The sequence below is a fragment of the Artemia franciscana genome, chromosome 6 (genome assembly GCF_032884065.1).
Source record: "Artemia franciscana chromosome 6, ASM3288406v1, whole genome shotgun sequence".
In the NCBI taxonomy this organism is placed as follows: Eukaryota; Metazoa; Arthropoda; class Branchiopoda; order Anostraca; family Artemiidae; genus Artemia; species Artemia franciscana.
Genome location: NC_088868.1, coordinates 38,271,133 through 38,285,501, shown reverse-complemented (window position 1 = coordinate 38,285,501; position 14,369 = coordinate 38,271,133). Strand labels below are relative to the sequence as shown.

At 34.1% G+C, this 14,369-nt stretch overlaps 1 protein-coding gene across 1 annotated transcript; it reads left to right on the top strand.

Moving 5' to 3' along the window:
• The first annotated feature begins 4,271 nt into the window (after positions 1–4,271).
• On the top strand, positions 4,272–14,369 carry LOC136028391 (cilia- and flagella-associated protein 251-like). The gene is made up of 2 exons (XM_065706204.1): positions 4,272–4,400; positions 13,614–14,369. Exons 1-2 carry the CDS (start codon positions 4,392–4,394, stop codon positions 14,277–14,279), a joined length of 675 nt encoding a protein of 224 aa, XP_065562276.1. The 5' UTR covers positions 4,272–4,391; the 3' UTR covers positions 14,280–14,369.

Below are 14,369 nucleotides of genomic sequence, written 5' to 3'. Positions count from 1 at the left end.
ATTAATATACAAATTTCATTTTAATAATTTATGTGCGGAGAGCCAAAACCAAACATACATTAATTCAAAAACGTTCAGAAATTAAATAAAAAAAACTAATTTTTTTAGCTGAAAGTAAGGAGCGACATTAAAACTTAAAATGAACAGAAATTACTCCGTATATGAAATGGGTTGTCCCCTCCGCAATCCCTCACTCTTTACGCTAAAGTTTGACTATTTGCCACAATTCTACTTTTTAAAACAACTAAAAGCTTTAGCGTAAAGAGCAAGGGATTGCGGAGGGGACAACCCATTTCATATACGGAGTAATTTCTGTTCGTCTTAAGTTTTAATGTCACTCCTTACTTTCAGCTAAAAAAATTGTTTTTTTTTTTTATTTAATTCCAACAAGGTTCGACTTGTAAAGATTCTAGTTTGTGCTTTACCCCATGATATTGTCTCATCGAAAGAGGCTGCGTCCCAAAGTCGAACCTTAAAACGTACAGGAATTAGGAGAGGCAGTCCTAATTCCTCTACGAGGAGTACAGGAATTATTAAATTACATCCACCATGGATTGTAGAAAAACGTTCAGAAATAATATGAAAAAAATTTCGTTTTCTTAAAGAGTTTAAGAGGCTGCGTCCCAAAGTCGAACCTTAAAACGTACAGGAATTAGGAGAGGCAGTTGGGGGGCTGCCGCCCCCCAAACCCTCCGCTTTTAAAGACTCTTTTGTACAGGTTTTTTGTTGTAGGGGGGCTGCCGCCCCCCTAACCCCCCGCTCTTCACTTCGGAAAGGCCCTCTTTTAGTTAAAAAAACAACCTGTACAAAAGAGTCTTTAAAAGCGGAGGGTTTGAGGGGCGGCAGCCCCCCAACTGCCTCTCCTAATTTCTGTACGTTTTAAGGTTCGACTTTGGGACGCAGCCTCTTTAACTCTTTAAGAAAACCAAGTTTTTTTTCATATTATTCCCATAAAGAACCACCTGAATGCCTTTAGTGTTTCTAAGCAGTAGAGGTCAAACACATCCCCCTTTTTCAATATTTCGAAGAAAATGAATTTCTTAACATTTTAATCAGATATATTTGTGGTAAAGGGGGGGAGGGAAAGAATCAGTGCTTGTCGCCCTCCGATAGCTTTTGACGTGTAGGAACCACACTATAAACTTTAATGTCTGATGGCAAGAGCTCCTTTTGAAGTTTTTACGACAGCCCTTTCAATTCGAAGTTCCCTGGTGAAAAAAAATCAAACGTTATGCTTAAATCATTCTTTACTTAGACAGTGCTATTACACTGCCTCTGAATAATCAAGCGGACCTAAAGTGAATTCAAGCATTAGTTTTTTTGTTTTTTTTATGAAAAGAAATTCATAATTTTTTACTTTTATTGGTTCACTTATAGGATGGCAAGCTTATAGCTGGACTCGTGACTTGCATCACATTTTTTTTTTACTTCACGGAGCGAGACATTCGAAGTATTTATACTAATATTGATGTTTAGATACATAAATTCAAAGTGAGCCTATTAAAACAATTACCGTAAGTCTATTTTTGTCAAGTGAGAAGAAAATAATTTTCAGAACTGTAAACTTTATTTAAACTTTAAAGTATAGCATACTAATATAAATTTAAGCTTGCTTTAAATTTAACTAGTAGAACAATGATGTGTAATTATAAAAAAAGAAGATATTATACCTTTCAAGGTGTAAATTTAATATGTAACGAAAACCTTCGATTTGAAAGGTCAAAGTTTTGTTTCTCTCCGAATTCTGTCAATTTTTAATTGCCAATGTTGACAAATAATCCATGAAATGAAAGGTTTAGGTGATGAATAAGTTGTGTCACAAAGACAATGGAAATCAATAGTTAATAAATACTTACGTATTTCATTGTGAACTCTCAGCATGTAAATGATTCCTGCAAAAATTAAAACCCAACTGAAGCATCCTATAAAAATTCAGCTTTATATATAAGTAAAGCATCTTAAAAATTACATAGCCAAATCCGGGAAGATGAGCCGATAGATGTGGTTTTGACGAAATCAACCCACTCAGTGTGTAAATTATTCAATTTGAGACGATAAAAAATCCCCTACATGGTAAAATAGAAGTTTTTACTGACTTAACGAAGAATTTAGGCATTCATTAGCCTGACATTAGTATATCTTTTTGGTAAAATCACAGACTCTTGACAGCGAGAAAGGAGAGGGGTTAAAAAAAACTTGTCTTTCACTCTTTAAAAAGAAAGAAAAATCGAAAGAAAAGAGAAAGAGAAAAAACAAAACAGAAAAAATCGAAAGTAAGAAAAAAAAGAAAGAAAAGGCTTAAGGAAGAAAAACCGGCTTAAGAATAATGGAACTTAAAAAAATAAAAATCAAATTATAACGTAGAATACAGAATTTTATATAGAATATAATAATTTTCTATAATGTAGAATATTTACGAAAAATAAAAGACCGGTTAAGAAAATAGTAAGAAAAAAAGCGGAATTATAGGTTATATATAAAACGATTACCTGATTACCTGCATTAATTTTTATTTATTTTTTTAGTTTCAAAAAGTTTTCCTGTCAAATTCACTTATTCATTTTCTCAAATCGTCTCTTACCTAGACTATTCTAACAGACATTAATAATGGAACTTAGCTAATAAGAAAACACCCCTCCTATTACCAATTACAGTTCTTTGGGATAGGAGAAAAAAGATAACTGCCTGGCACAAAATAACATAAACATTTAATTTATTTGTATACGACCTAGCTACTAGTGTAGAAACTCGCAAGGTTTATTATTTGGCACACAATGATACAATATATAAACCTCAAACACAGGTCAGTGACCCAGCAGTAAATCAGCACTTTCAATTTAAGATTGAAGATAGTTATATTAGTACAATCCAACATCCAGATCTCCATTTACTTTCAGAAAAATGCTTTTGACCTTAGCAAGACCGTTAGCTTTTCCTCCGTGTTTATAAAACTTACTTAACATTTGATGGAAAAAATAAAAAACGCAAAACTAATATTGTTAAAACTTTTGTCAGAGATTAAATCTACAGAGAGTATATATTTCTGTCGATCCCCTTATTTAAGGAATCTCAATATTGACCTTTTTAAACCTAGCATAGATGGCGTTTTACTATATAAAATTATCTCGATTTTGCCTTCAATCTGAGATTATTAACCTTGTTCAACAAGAGATATTCTAATTAATATGTGCTTACAAGCAAAGAGGAGGCCTAGACCATACTGACCTGTAACAAAGATAATACTATTATTAGTACTAACAACTCTCCACAACACCAACCCATTTGAGGCCAAAACAGCAACGTCCGCTCTTCCTCCATCCCGATCTGTTTAAACTTTTTAGGTCTCAATCATTGTTGTTTTGCGGTTTTGTATTTTTACCATTAAATACAAAATAACTGTTCTAAATATTGAGGGAAAGCTGGTTGTCCTTCTAACATTAAAAGTGTATCGCAGAAGTAAATAAAAATTTAGTTGTGGATCTTACTAATAGAACTTGTTTTATTCGTAAATCGAAAGAATTGATTTATTATTGGGTCACTGACCTGTATTGAGGTATATTGGCCTATATGGTATATTGGCCGTATATTAGCCTATACGGCCCATTACCATGGGCCGTATAGGCCAATTACAAGGAAACACTCTTGGGCTTAATAACTGTTTCACGTTTGTAATAGCTTTTTCTTTTAGTATTAAATTGATTGATTAATTTATTTATGTTTTATCTCATTTTGTGCCAAATAATAGAATATGAAGTTTCTACAGTATTAACTTTGTTGTGCACAAATAAATGAAATATTTATACTATTTTAAAGGAGCTGGATATCTTTTTTCTCTTGTCCTAAAGAATTCTAAATGGTAATAGGAGGGATTTATACTTAATAGCTAAGCTTCACTATTAATGTCTGTAAGAATTGTCTCAGTAAGAGACGATTTGTGAGAGTGTTTAAGTGAAAGTGACAGGGAGAGCTTTTTGAAGTTAAGATAACTAAAAAGTAGGTAATTGTTTTATCTGGAACATTTCTGTTTCCTTTCTTTTTTTTTTACCTTAATTGCCAGTTTTCTTTTCCGTAAGCCCGTTACCTTTCTCACTGTCTTAGTCAGTGACTGTTGCAAAGAGGGATACAAATATTAGCCTGATATATGCCTAAATATTTGCTAAGTCACTGACATCGCTTTTATTTTCATGTAGTGATTTATTGTTATTTGAAGTTGATTAATTAATCCACTGACTAGGGTTTTTTCTTTTGTCAAAAACCACGCCCATAAACTCATCTACCAACATTAGTAATGTAATTCTAAGATGTTGTACCTATATTTAAAGCTGAATTTTTATAGGATGCATCAGTGGGTTTTAATCTTTGCAGCGATAACTTCATACTGAGAGTCAACAATGAAATATGTAAGCAATTAATACCTATTGTCTTCTATTTTCTTTGTGAGACCATCTTTTTATCAATTAAATATTTTATGCTATGGATCAAGATTCAAAATTGAAACGTAAAAGTCAATAAAATTCGTGTAGAATCAAAATTTTGACCTTTCAGATCAAAAATTTTCGTTACCTATTAAATTAACACCAAAAATGATAATACGTTCGTTTTTGTTCAAATTACCCTTGATTTTTCTACAAAATGTTTAAGTTTATATCAATGTGCTTATTTTGAAATTTTATAGAAGTCTAACATTCTGAGGAAAATGTTTCTCCTCACTTGACAAAAATAGACAAATGATGTTTCTTTCTTGCTTATACTTTTGGTCTAGGCACATTACGCATTTAAATAAAAAAACAAGTTTTTTTTTACTGAAAGTAAGGAGCGACATTGAAACTTTAAACGAACAGAAATTACTCCGTATTTGAAAAGGACTGTTCCCTCCTCAACTTTACGCTAAAATATGACTCTTTCTCTCACATCTACTTTTTAAAACAGTAAAAAAATTAGCGTAAAGAGCGGGGCGTATAGGAGGGAACAGCCAAACTTTCTTAAACTTTCTTTCTCTTCTTACTTTCAGTAAAAGAAAACTTGTTTTTTTTATTTAATTTCTGAACATTTTTTAATTAATGCATGTTTTGATTTTGGCTCTCCCCACATGAATAATTAAAACGAAATTTGCATATTAATTTTTTTGGCTAAATGGCTTTCTCATAGTTTTTATCGGACGGTTTTAAGAAAACAGGAGCAGGGGAGGAAGCCTAGTTAACCTCCAATTCTTTGGTTACTTAAAAAGGTAACTAGAACGTTTAATTTTTTACGAACTTTTTTATAAGAAAAAATATACATAACCTACGAGTTAACTTAGGTAATGAACATCTATATTCGTATATTTTTATTAAGTAAATGAGGAAGTTTGCCACCTCTTCAATACATCGCTCTTTACACTAAAGCTAAAATTTTGTCCAAATTCTTTAAGAATGACCCTTGAATCACAAAGGTCGTAGAATAAATAGTTGTAATTACTATAAATACTTTAGCGTAAAGAGTGAAGTATTAGAAGGAGGTGAGCCCCTCATATGTGTTATAATTTCTGTTTGTTTTAGGTTTTAATGCTGCTCCTTACTTTCAGTTGAAATTTTTTTTCATATTTATTTTTTTAATTGTTTTTTTTTTTATGCTAGAAAATCCTGAGTCCTCTTCATGGAAATTCTCTTCCCCCATGACAAATTCTTCAATGGTCTGTTCCCTCCGCATAACCTCCTCCCCCTGAAAACGTCTGTACACTTCCCAATAACCATTACTTTATTTAAACACTGGTCACAGTTTGTAACTTGCAGCCCCTCTTATAGGGACTGTGGGGGGAGTAAGTCGTCCCTGAAGACATAGTTATTAGCTTTTTGACTATAAAATTGCTATCTCAGAATTTGGACCTGGTGACTTTGGGAAAAAAATGAGCGTGGGAGAAGGCCTAGGTGCCCTCCAGTTTGTTTGGTCACTTGAAAAGGACAGTAGAAAATTTAATTTTCGTTAGAATGATTCCTCTTGCGACACTTTAAGACCACTGGGTCAATACGATCACCCCTGGGGAAAAAACAAACAATTGTTGCGAAAATTGGTAATCAAACGGTAAAGGCTAAATGTCGTTTTCATCCCCTCCACAAATGTCTTTAAATGTGTTTTACCCATCGTATCCACTGTTAGACTAATATCAAGTCCGATCGAGTGCTGCTAAGTTGTAGACTCTAAAGTGTCATAAGCGACCGGGCAAACTCTTTGAATAGAATATTTCCAAAAGTCTTTTGATAATGTCGTTTTCCACCAGATTTAGAGATAGTGAAGGAGCAGGTGGCGTAACTGTAGATATGCTCGATGTGGATAGGCCCAAAAAACATGCACATGGGTCACCTGTTGGAACAAGACAGCTGGTCAAATGTCTCATCACCACCTTTGGTGTTTTTTTTTGTATTCAAAGTCCTTGGGCTTCTGGTTTGGATACGTGAAACGTATCCGAGCCAAACATATTCAAACGGTTTGGAATGTGTTGTCAATCGTGACATTTCTATTTGTTCCCCAGATAGGAGAAAAAGCAGATAAATCAGAAAAATGGCATATTTGGCATTTTCATTGGCTATACCTGACGAAAATTAGGACTATTCAAGATAAAGTCCAATTCCAAAGATATTCCGTTAAAATATAATTTCTAGACACCAAACTCATTAACAGTAACCTCAGAATTCCTTAATTTACAGCTTTGATACATATACAACGGCCCATATTTGACTGCTGTTGTTACTCTTTTTCTGAGGTTCTAATCATTATTCAAGTTCGTTCAATCAAGTTCACTATTTTTATTATTCAAATATACAAGTATATATGTGACACAGGCCCATGCTGAGAAAATCTTGAAAAACTAGGCCTAGACAACAATAACATAACAAATACTACTATAGTACAAAGATAAAACCGACAGCAAAGATAAAATACCAGAACAGTAATATGAAAATAGCAGCTAGCCCAAAATTCATAAAAACAATCAAACTTCAACATTATTAAGTGTATAATAACAGTAGAAGATAGCCGAGAGCCCTACGATTGAGCAGAGCAACAAAGCATGCTAATAATATTATCTTATTAGACAGACGCTAAATCAAAGATAATGTTGAACTAAGTTAAATTTAAGATCCTTTTTTTTTAATTGGATAGAAGTAATTTTATCAATAAGATCCTCGGGAGCATCCCAGTTCTGCGCTATCGACACAAACAGAGCAAATTTAGAATTCTCAGCACAATACTTGTCAATATAGACAGTCAAGTGCTATAATTATGTAAATCTTGTGATTGGAAGAACAAACATTGATTAAGGTAATATGGTGGTAATTTCTTAATGTCGTGATTAAGTCTGAAAAGAATTGACCACAAAAGTAAATTATGGAGAAACTGAAAGTATATAATAATAATAATATTTATAACCCAAAACATACAAAAGTATAAACAGTGGAGTACAGAGAAAAATTAATAAACAAAGCAAAACAAAAGTACACGTAACTCAACAATAGCAAGCACAAAAAAGCGAATATAACAAAGAAAAAGGGCTAAGAGCTCATAAGGCACCTGTGACGAGGTCGGAAGAGCCAAGAGTCAAGAGCGTATATAGTATGAACTCTAGCAAAATTCTGAGAATCAATAGAATGATTTAAAAGGAAAATCAGTGGCTTACTGCTGGTTGGGATTTAAAATAAGAGCTCTGAGACAGGAGGTCCTTCTAAATATCAAAATTTACTCGGGAGTAAAAATGCCTCATTTTTTATAATTTTTCTTCTCCCTTCAGCCCCCTTGATGGTTGAATCGGGGAAAAGGGCCTTATCAAATAACTCTTTGCAGGTCCCTGACGAGCCTACCAATTTTCGTCCTCCTAGCACGTCCAGAAGCACCGAACTCGCCAAAGCACTGGACCCCCTAACTTCCCCAAAGAGAGCTGATCCAGTCCAGTTACATCAATCATGTATCTACAACATTTGCTTATTCTACCCACCAAATTTCATCCAGATCTCTCCGCTCTAAGCGTTTCCAAGATTTCTAGTTTCCCCCTCCAACTCCCCCCAATGTTACCAGATCTGGTCGGGATTTAAAATAAGAGCTCTGAGAAATGGATTCCTTCTAAATATAAAATTTCATTAAGACATAGTTACCCATTCTGAAGTTAAAAATACCCCAACTTTTCTAATTATTTTGAATCAATGCCCCCCCTACTCCCCCAGAAAGAGTGGGTTCAGTCCAATTATGTCAATCACTTATCTAGGACTTGCACTTATTCTTCCCTACAAGTTTCATCTCAATTTCTTCTCTCAAAGTGCTTTCTAAGATTTTCCGTTTCTTCCTCAAACTCTTCCTATATCACCGGATACAGTCGGGATTTAGAATAAGAGCTCTGAGACACAAGGTTCTTCTAAATATCAAATATCATTAAGATACGATCACCCGTTCGTAAGTCAAAAATACCTCATTTCTTTAAATTTTTTCTCTCCCTCTAGGCCCCCAGATGGTCGAATCGGGAGAACGACTGTTATCAAGCCAATTTGTGAAGGTACCTGGCACGCCTACCAATTCTCATCATCCTAGCACGTCCAAAAACACCGAACTCGCCAAAGCACTGGAAATCTTCCCAACTCCCCAAAAGAAAGCGGATCTGTTCCTATTATGTCAATCACGTATCTCAAACCTGTGCTTGTTGTTCCCATCAAGTTTTATCCCGATCTCTTCACTCTAAGCGTTTTCCAAGATTTCTAGCTTCCAAGATTTCAGTTTTCCCCTTCCAGCCCCCTTTGTCCCCAGATTCGATTCGAATTGAGAATGGAGCATCTAAGACATAAGATTTGCTTCTCGTCCTTCCCCAGTTCGTTTTTCTGATAATAAGCTCCCTAAATTTTTTGATCGGGTTGATTGGAATCTAAATTTTAAACCGCTTTACCAAGAAGGAGTTGGGACTTTAATTGATAAAGTTTTTATTCCTGATTGTTTGGATTCAATGGACAGTAATCCTTCTTTGACTATTAATTGTCTTTATTTTGAATTAATCCATTGCTTAAAGTATGGTGCTGCGGCAGTTTTTCCTACTAATATGATAAGACTGGGCGCACAGAAACCTTTTTGGAGCCTCAATCCTTTTTTGGTAAATTCTAATAAGGCGGCAAAACAAGCGTATTGGGAATGGCGGGCGCTTGGTAAGCCTAAAGACTCGCATTCAGCTTTTTTGCTAATGAAAAAGAGAAAGGCCAAATTCCAAGCGGAGCTCCGTCGTCATAATAACCTGGTCATAGAAGAAACTTCTTCCAACATTGATAACGACAAGGACAAGAATCTCCTTTGAAACGTTCTCCGAGGCAATAGGCGGACTAACATGCCTGATACTAATTCCACACCATCGCTAAAAGAGTGGGAAAATTACTTTTCTAAGTTGTCGACTTCGCACGATTCTAACAGTGTTGTGTTGCAATTAGACAAAAGGTTGAAGAATTTTTCAACTGATTCCAAGATTTCTTAGGATATGTTACGTGGAGCAATCAAAACGTTAAAGGCGCAGTCGGCTAAGGATCATGATGGCGTATTTGCTAATCACCTCAAACTTTCTTCTTCTCGTTTTCTTATTACTCTACTGGCATTTTTCAACCTTTTACTTATTACTGGTTTAGTACCATCGTCATTCTATATTGGCATAGTAACGCCTATTCCTAAGAGCGGGAAAAAAGACTTGTCATCTTGTAGTTCCTGGAGGCCAATTACTAGGGGTTCTATGATTGGGAAAGTGTTTGAGTTGTGTTTGAAGGATCTTCTTGAAATTCTTGACACTGGTTCTAATCAAATTGTTTTGAAGAGAAGTTTGGGATGTGACCACGTCCATGCATCTTTCAGCAAAGTTAATGAAGAAGCGAGAATCTCTGGTCAACCGCTATACGCCCTTTTAATTGATATCAAAGGGGCCTTTGATAACATTTCTCATGCATCGGCACTGCTCGCTTTAATCCATGCTCGATTGCCCCTTAGCTGTCATTCGAGTCCTTTGCTCTTGGTATTCTGGATTAAAGATCCGCATTTGTCTGAGTTCCTCTTCATCTCAGTCCAAATTAATTCAAGTGGGTAGAGGAATTAGACAAGGAGGAATTATTTCTCCTTATATATTCAATTCATGTTTAGCTACTGCCCTTAATTTTCTTTCCTGCTCTTTTGTTTCATTATCTCGAAATCTGTCTTACATTGCATATGCTGATGACATTATCCCTCTAAGCCGGTTCAAGTCTAGTCTTGTTTCTAATTTTAATACTTTAATTAATTGTTTAAGTCAATTTTTTGTTGTAAATTGTTGGCGACTCTCGATTGCGGCAATGGTGTTATTTTTCAGTCGTCGCCAGTAGTCACTTATTTGGGATTACCTTATGCTGCTTCGACAAGAGATTTTAAACCAGTCATGGTTCAGCATTTTCAGATGAAAGTACGCAAGGCATTTGGTCTTTTAATTCGATTTCGGGGTCTTTACCGTCGGGACGTCCTTGGTCGTATGTATAGCGCCGTTGCTCTGCCTCACGTATTGTTCCCGTCCCTCCTCTTCCGTAATTTCAGACCTTCTGATCTTTCGCCCAACAAAGTTTCTTATTTTAAATTTTGTAAATTTTAACTTGGTTTCCCCCTTTCTTTTAGTAACACTGAGATTGTTTTAAGGCTTAAAGTGAAGGATCCTGTAGTCTGTATAAAGAAAAAATATAAAATATTTGAAGATAAGGCGAAAATTAACCTTTTAGACCACAATTTATTTCCGTTTTTTTTGTAACAGTTCTGGCTCTTGATAATTTATAGGCTAAACTATTTAGCAAGTGTTTTTGTATCTTTTTTCCCTGTCTTTTTAAGTGTTTGATCAATATTTGATAGGTTTTGATTGTAAGTGTTATCATTTGTCTTTTCTTTATATTATATTGTGGCGTACTCCTCATTTTTTGAGGGAATAATGAAAATAAATAAATAAATATATCAAGTTTCATTAAGATCCGATCACCCATTTGTAAGATAAAGATCCTCAATTTTCATGTTTTCCAAGATTTCCAGTTTCCCCCTACAACTCCCCCTAATGTCACCAGATCTGGTCGGAATTTAAAATAAGAGCTCTGAAGCACAAGATCCTTCTAAATATCCAATTCCATTAAGATGTGATCACCCGTTCGTAAGTTACAAATTCCTCATTTTTCTAATTTTTCCAAATTACCCCCCCCCAACTCCCCCAAAGAGAGTTGATTTGGTCCGGTTATGTCAGTCACGTTCTTGGACTTGTGATTATTCTTCCCATCAAGTTCCATCCTGATTTCTCCACTCTAAGTGTTTTCTAAGATTTCCAGCCCCCCACTCCCCCCAATGACACTGGATCCGGTCGGAATTTAAAATAAGACGTCTGAGCTACGAGTCCTTCTAAATAGGAAATTTCATTAAGATCCATCACTTCTTAGCAAGTTAAAAATACCTCGTTTTTCTAATTTTTCATAATTAACCCTCCCCTCAACTCTCCCAAAAAGAGGGGATCCGTTCCATTTATGTCAATCTCGTATCTAGGACTCGTGTTTATTTTTTCTACCAAGTTTCATCCTGGTCCCTCCACTCTAAGCGTTTTCCAAGATTTTAGGTTCCCCCCTCCAACTCTTCCCAATGTCATCGGATCTTTTTGGGATTTAAAATGACAGCTCTGACACTTGATATCCATTTAACTGTCAAATTTCATTAAAATCTGATCCCCTGTTCGTAAGTTAAAAACACCTCATTTTTCTAATTTTTCCAAAATAACCGACACCCCCCCCCCCAGATGGTCGAATCGGGGAAAAAGACTATTTATAATTTAATTGCGTCTGGTCCCTGATACGCCTGCCATATTTCATCGTCCTAGATTATCTGGAAGTGCCTAAACGAACAAAAGCGGAACAGACAGACCGACAGAATTTGCAATCGCTATATGTCACTTGATTAATACCAAGTGCCATAAAATTAGTATAATAAAATAGACTAACAGATCAGTAGAACAGACGAAGTAAAACTACATTGATAGCTATAAATATTTACAAACACAGTACAGACCACCGCTCATGTTTTGCATTCATCATGTTCATCGTTTATTTTTAACCCAAAAAATACTATTGAGAAAAGAAAAAGCACACGAAATTAATTTATATTATATTAAATTAGAGTAGGGCAAATAATGTTTCAAACTTCGTGTTAAACCATAACACCCAGATTGGGAATTTGTGAAGAAATTAGACGATTTATGAAAATCACATAACCTTTTATTAATCGCTTTCTCAAATATTTTTGAAGAAACTGATAAAATCAAAATAGAGTTGTAGTTGGATGATTTATCACGAGAGTTACCTTTGTTAAGTCTAATTATTTTCGCTTTTTTAAAATCAGATGGAAAAACTCGTTTCAATGAAAAATTATTTATATGCTGTAAGCCTAATTAAAAACTAATGCAGACAACGTTTCCTTAACAATTATAGAAGTAAACCCATCTGTTCCTGCTGAATTACAAGGATTTACATCAAAAACTGTTTTCGTTATTTCATACTGAGAGATAGGTGCAAGAGAAATTAAATTTATTTGAAAAGATTGAAGGTACGAAGAAAAATGTTTATCAACGTGTGAATAAAACTGGTTCATTACAGAGGAAACAATTTTCTCTCTTATAATTACAAAATAAGTATTGAAAATATCAGCCACTTCTTCAGATTTATTAGTAGTTGATCCATCCTCCAATCTATTAACTTCTTCCAAAAATTTTTCATCAACTTTTATTTTTATGCATCCATAATGAAGTTACTAAGAGGGGAAGATTAGAGACCCTGGAAATATCTAATTCACCGGTTAAATAACAAAGTAACCTTAAATATTTTTCTTGTTTTTGAAATCCAATCATCATTGAATGCCTTATTTTTTTTGTTAAGGATGAAATTATTATAAAATAAGTATTATCATACCCCAAAGAAAGTTTTAAACCAAAAAAAACACAAAACAATTCCTGCAACACTTATATTACCAGTTCTCAGCAGTTCACTAGTCAAATAATAAAATTGTCTTAAATTGTTTTCTTTATTAAACAACACTAACAAAAGTGTAAAACACTCTATACTTTTTGGTCAGGAAGAAAATATATTGAAAATAATATTTACATGTTCATCAAGAACGTTATTGTTGACAATGGCTTGCAAATTTTTTTTAGAAAACAAATCAACCTCCAGAGTAATAAATTTAGCTTTATCCATTCGATATGCTCAAACCCCACAAAACACATAAAATTCACCCACCCCACGATCTTACTTACTGTTTTTTGCTATAGTTTTCTCATGCTCTGTTAAATTCAAAAACTGGTTAATTTCAAAACAAAATCAAGAAAAAGAGACTCTCTATAATATTTGCATAACAAAGTACTATTTAGCCAGAATCTTAAATGATGTCCACTAAAAGATAACATCGTTTATATAAAATGATGTTACATTATTAATATGATTTGATAATATCATTAATATAGCTTGATAACATCATCATTAATATAATGAAAACATAATTATATGTTTTATCGAAAATATAAATTATTATCTCACAAAAAAGCCATATTAAAGAATTCTACTAGAATAATGTTAGCTTTTTCTTAGATCTTTCTTTTTGCTGTTGGCGTTGCTGTCATAGTGACCGAAGTAGTACTACTAGATGCTGAAACAAAGTACCACCAATTTTATGGCTATTCTAGCCAACAGCCTTCATTTAAATATGGCAAACCATCATACAACCCTTATAGCAATGGTTACAGGTGGAAAAGAGAAGCTTCGAAACTAGAACCACCAGTCAAATATAATTCTGAAGTGGAACTATCAGCAAGAGAAGGATCAGAGGGTGCAGATCCAAAAGAAGAGAGAAGGGGAAAGAAACAAGAAAAGGAAATCAAAAAAATGAAAGGAGAAAGTTCTGAAGTAGAATCATTAGAAGAGGAAGAGTTGGAGGGTGAAGAAGCATATAAAGGGAGGACAGAAAGAAAACAAAAAAAGAAAAATAGGAAGCAAAAAAAAGGTCATGGAGATAGTTCTGAAGAGGAAGAAGAAGAAGTAGAAGAAGAATATGAGGGCGCAGATTCGAAAGAAGTAAAAAGAGAAAATAAACAAAAAAAGAAACAAAAGAAAAATAAACAAAAGAAAAATAAACAAAAGAAACAACAAAAAGAAAAAACAGGGAAAGGAGATAGTTCAGAAGTGGAATCACCTGTAGAAGAAGGATTGGATTTGAACTGTTATTTGTGCGGATGTAATAATGGAAATAAAGAATAATGACAGAGAAGAATCGTTTTTGAAATGAGGTGCTTTATACCAATTTAATATTGCAATTATTATTGTTGATATTAAAGTCTTTCTCTATTA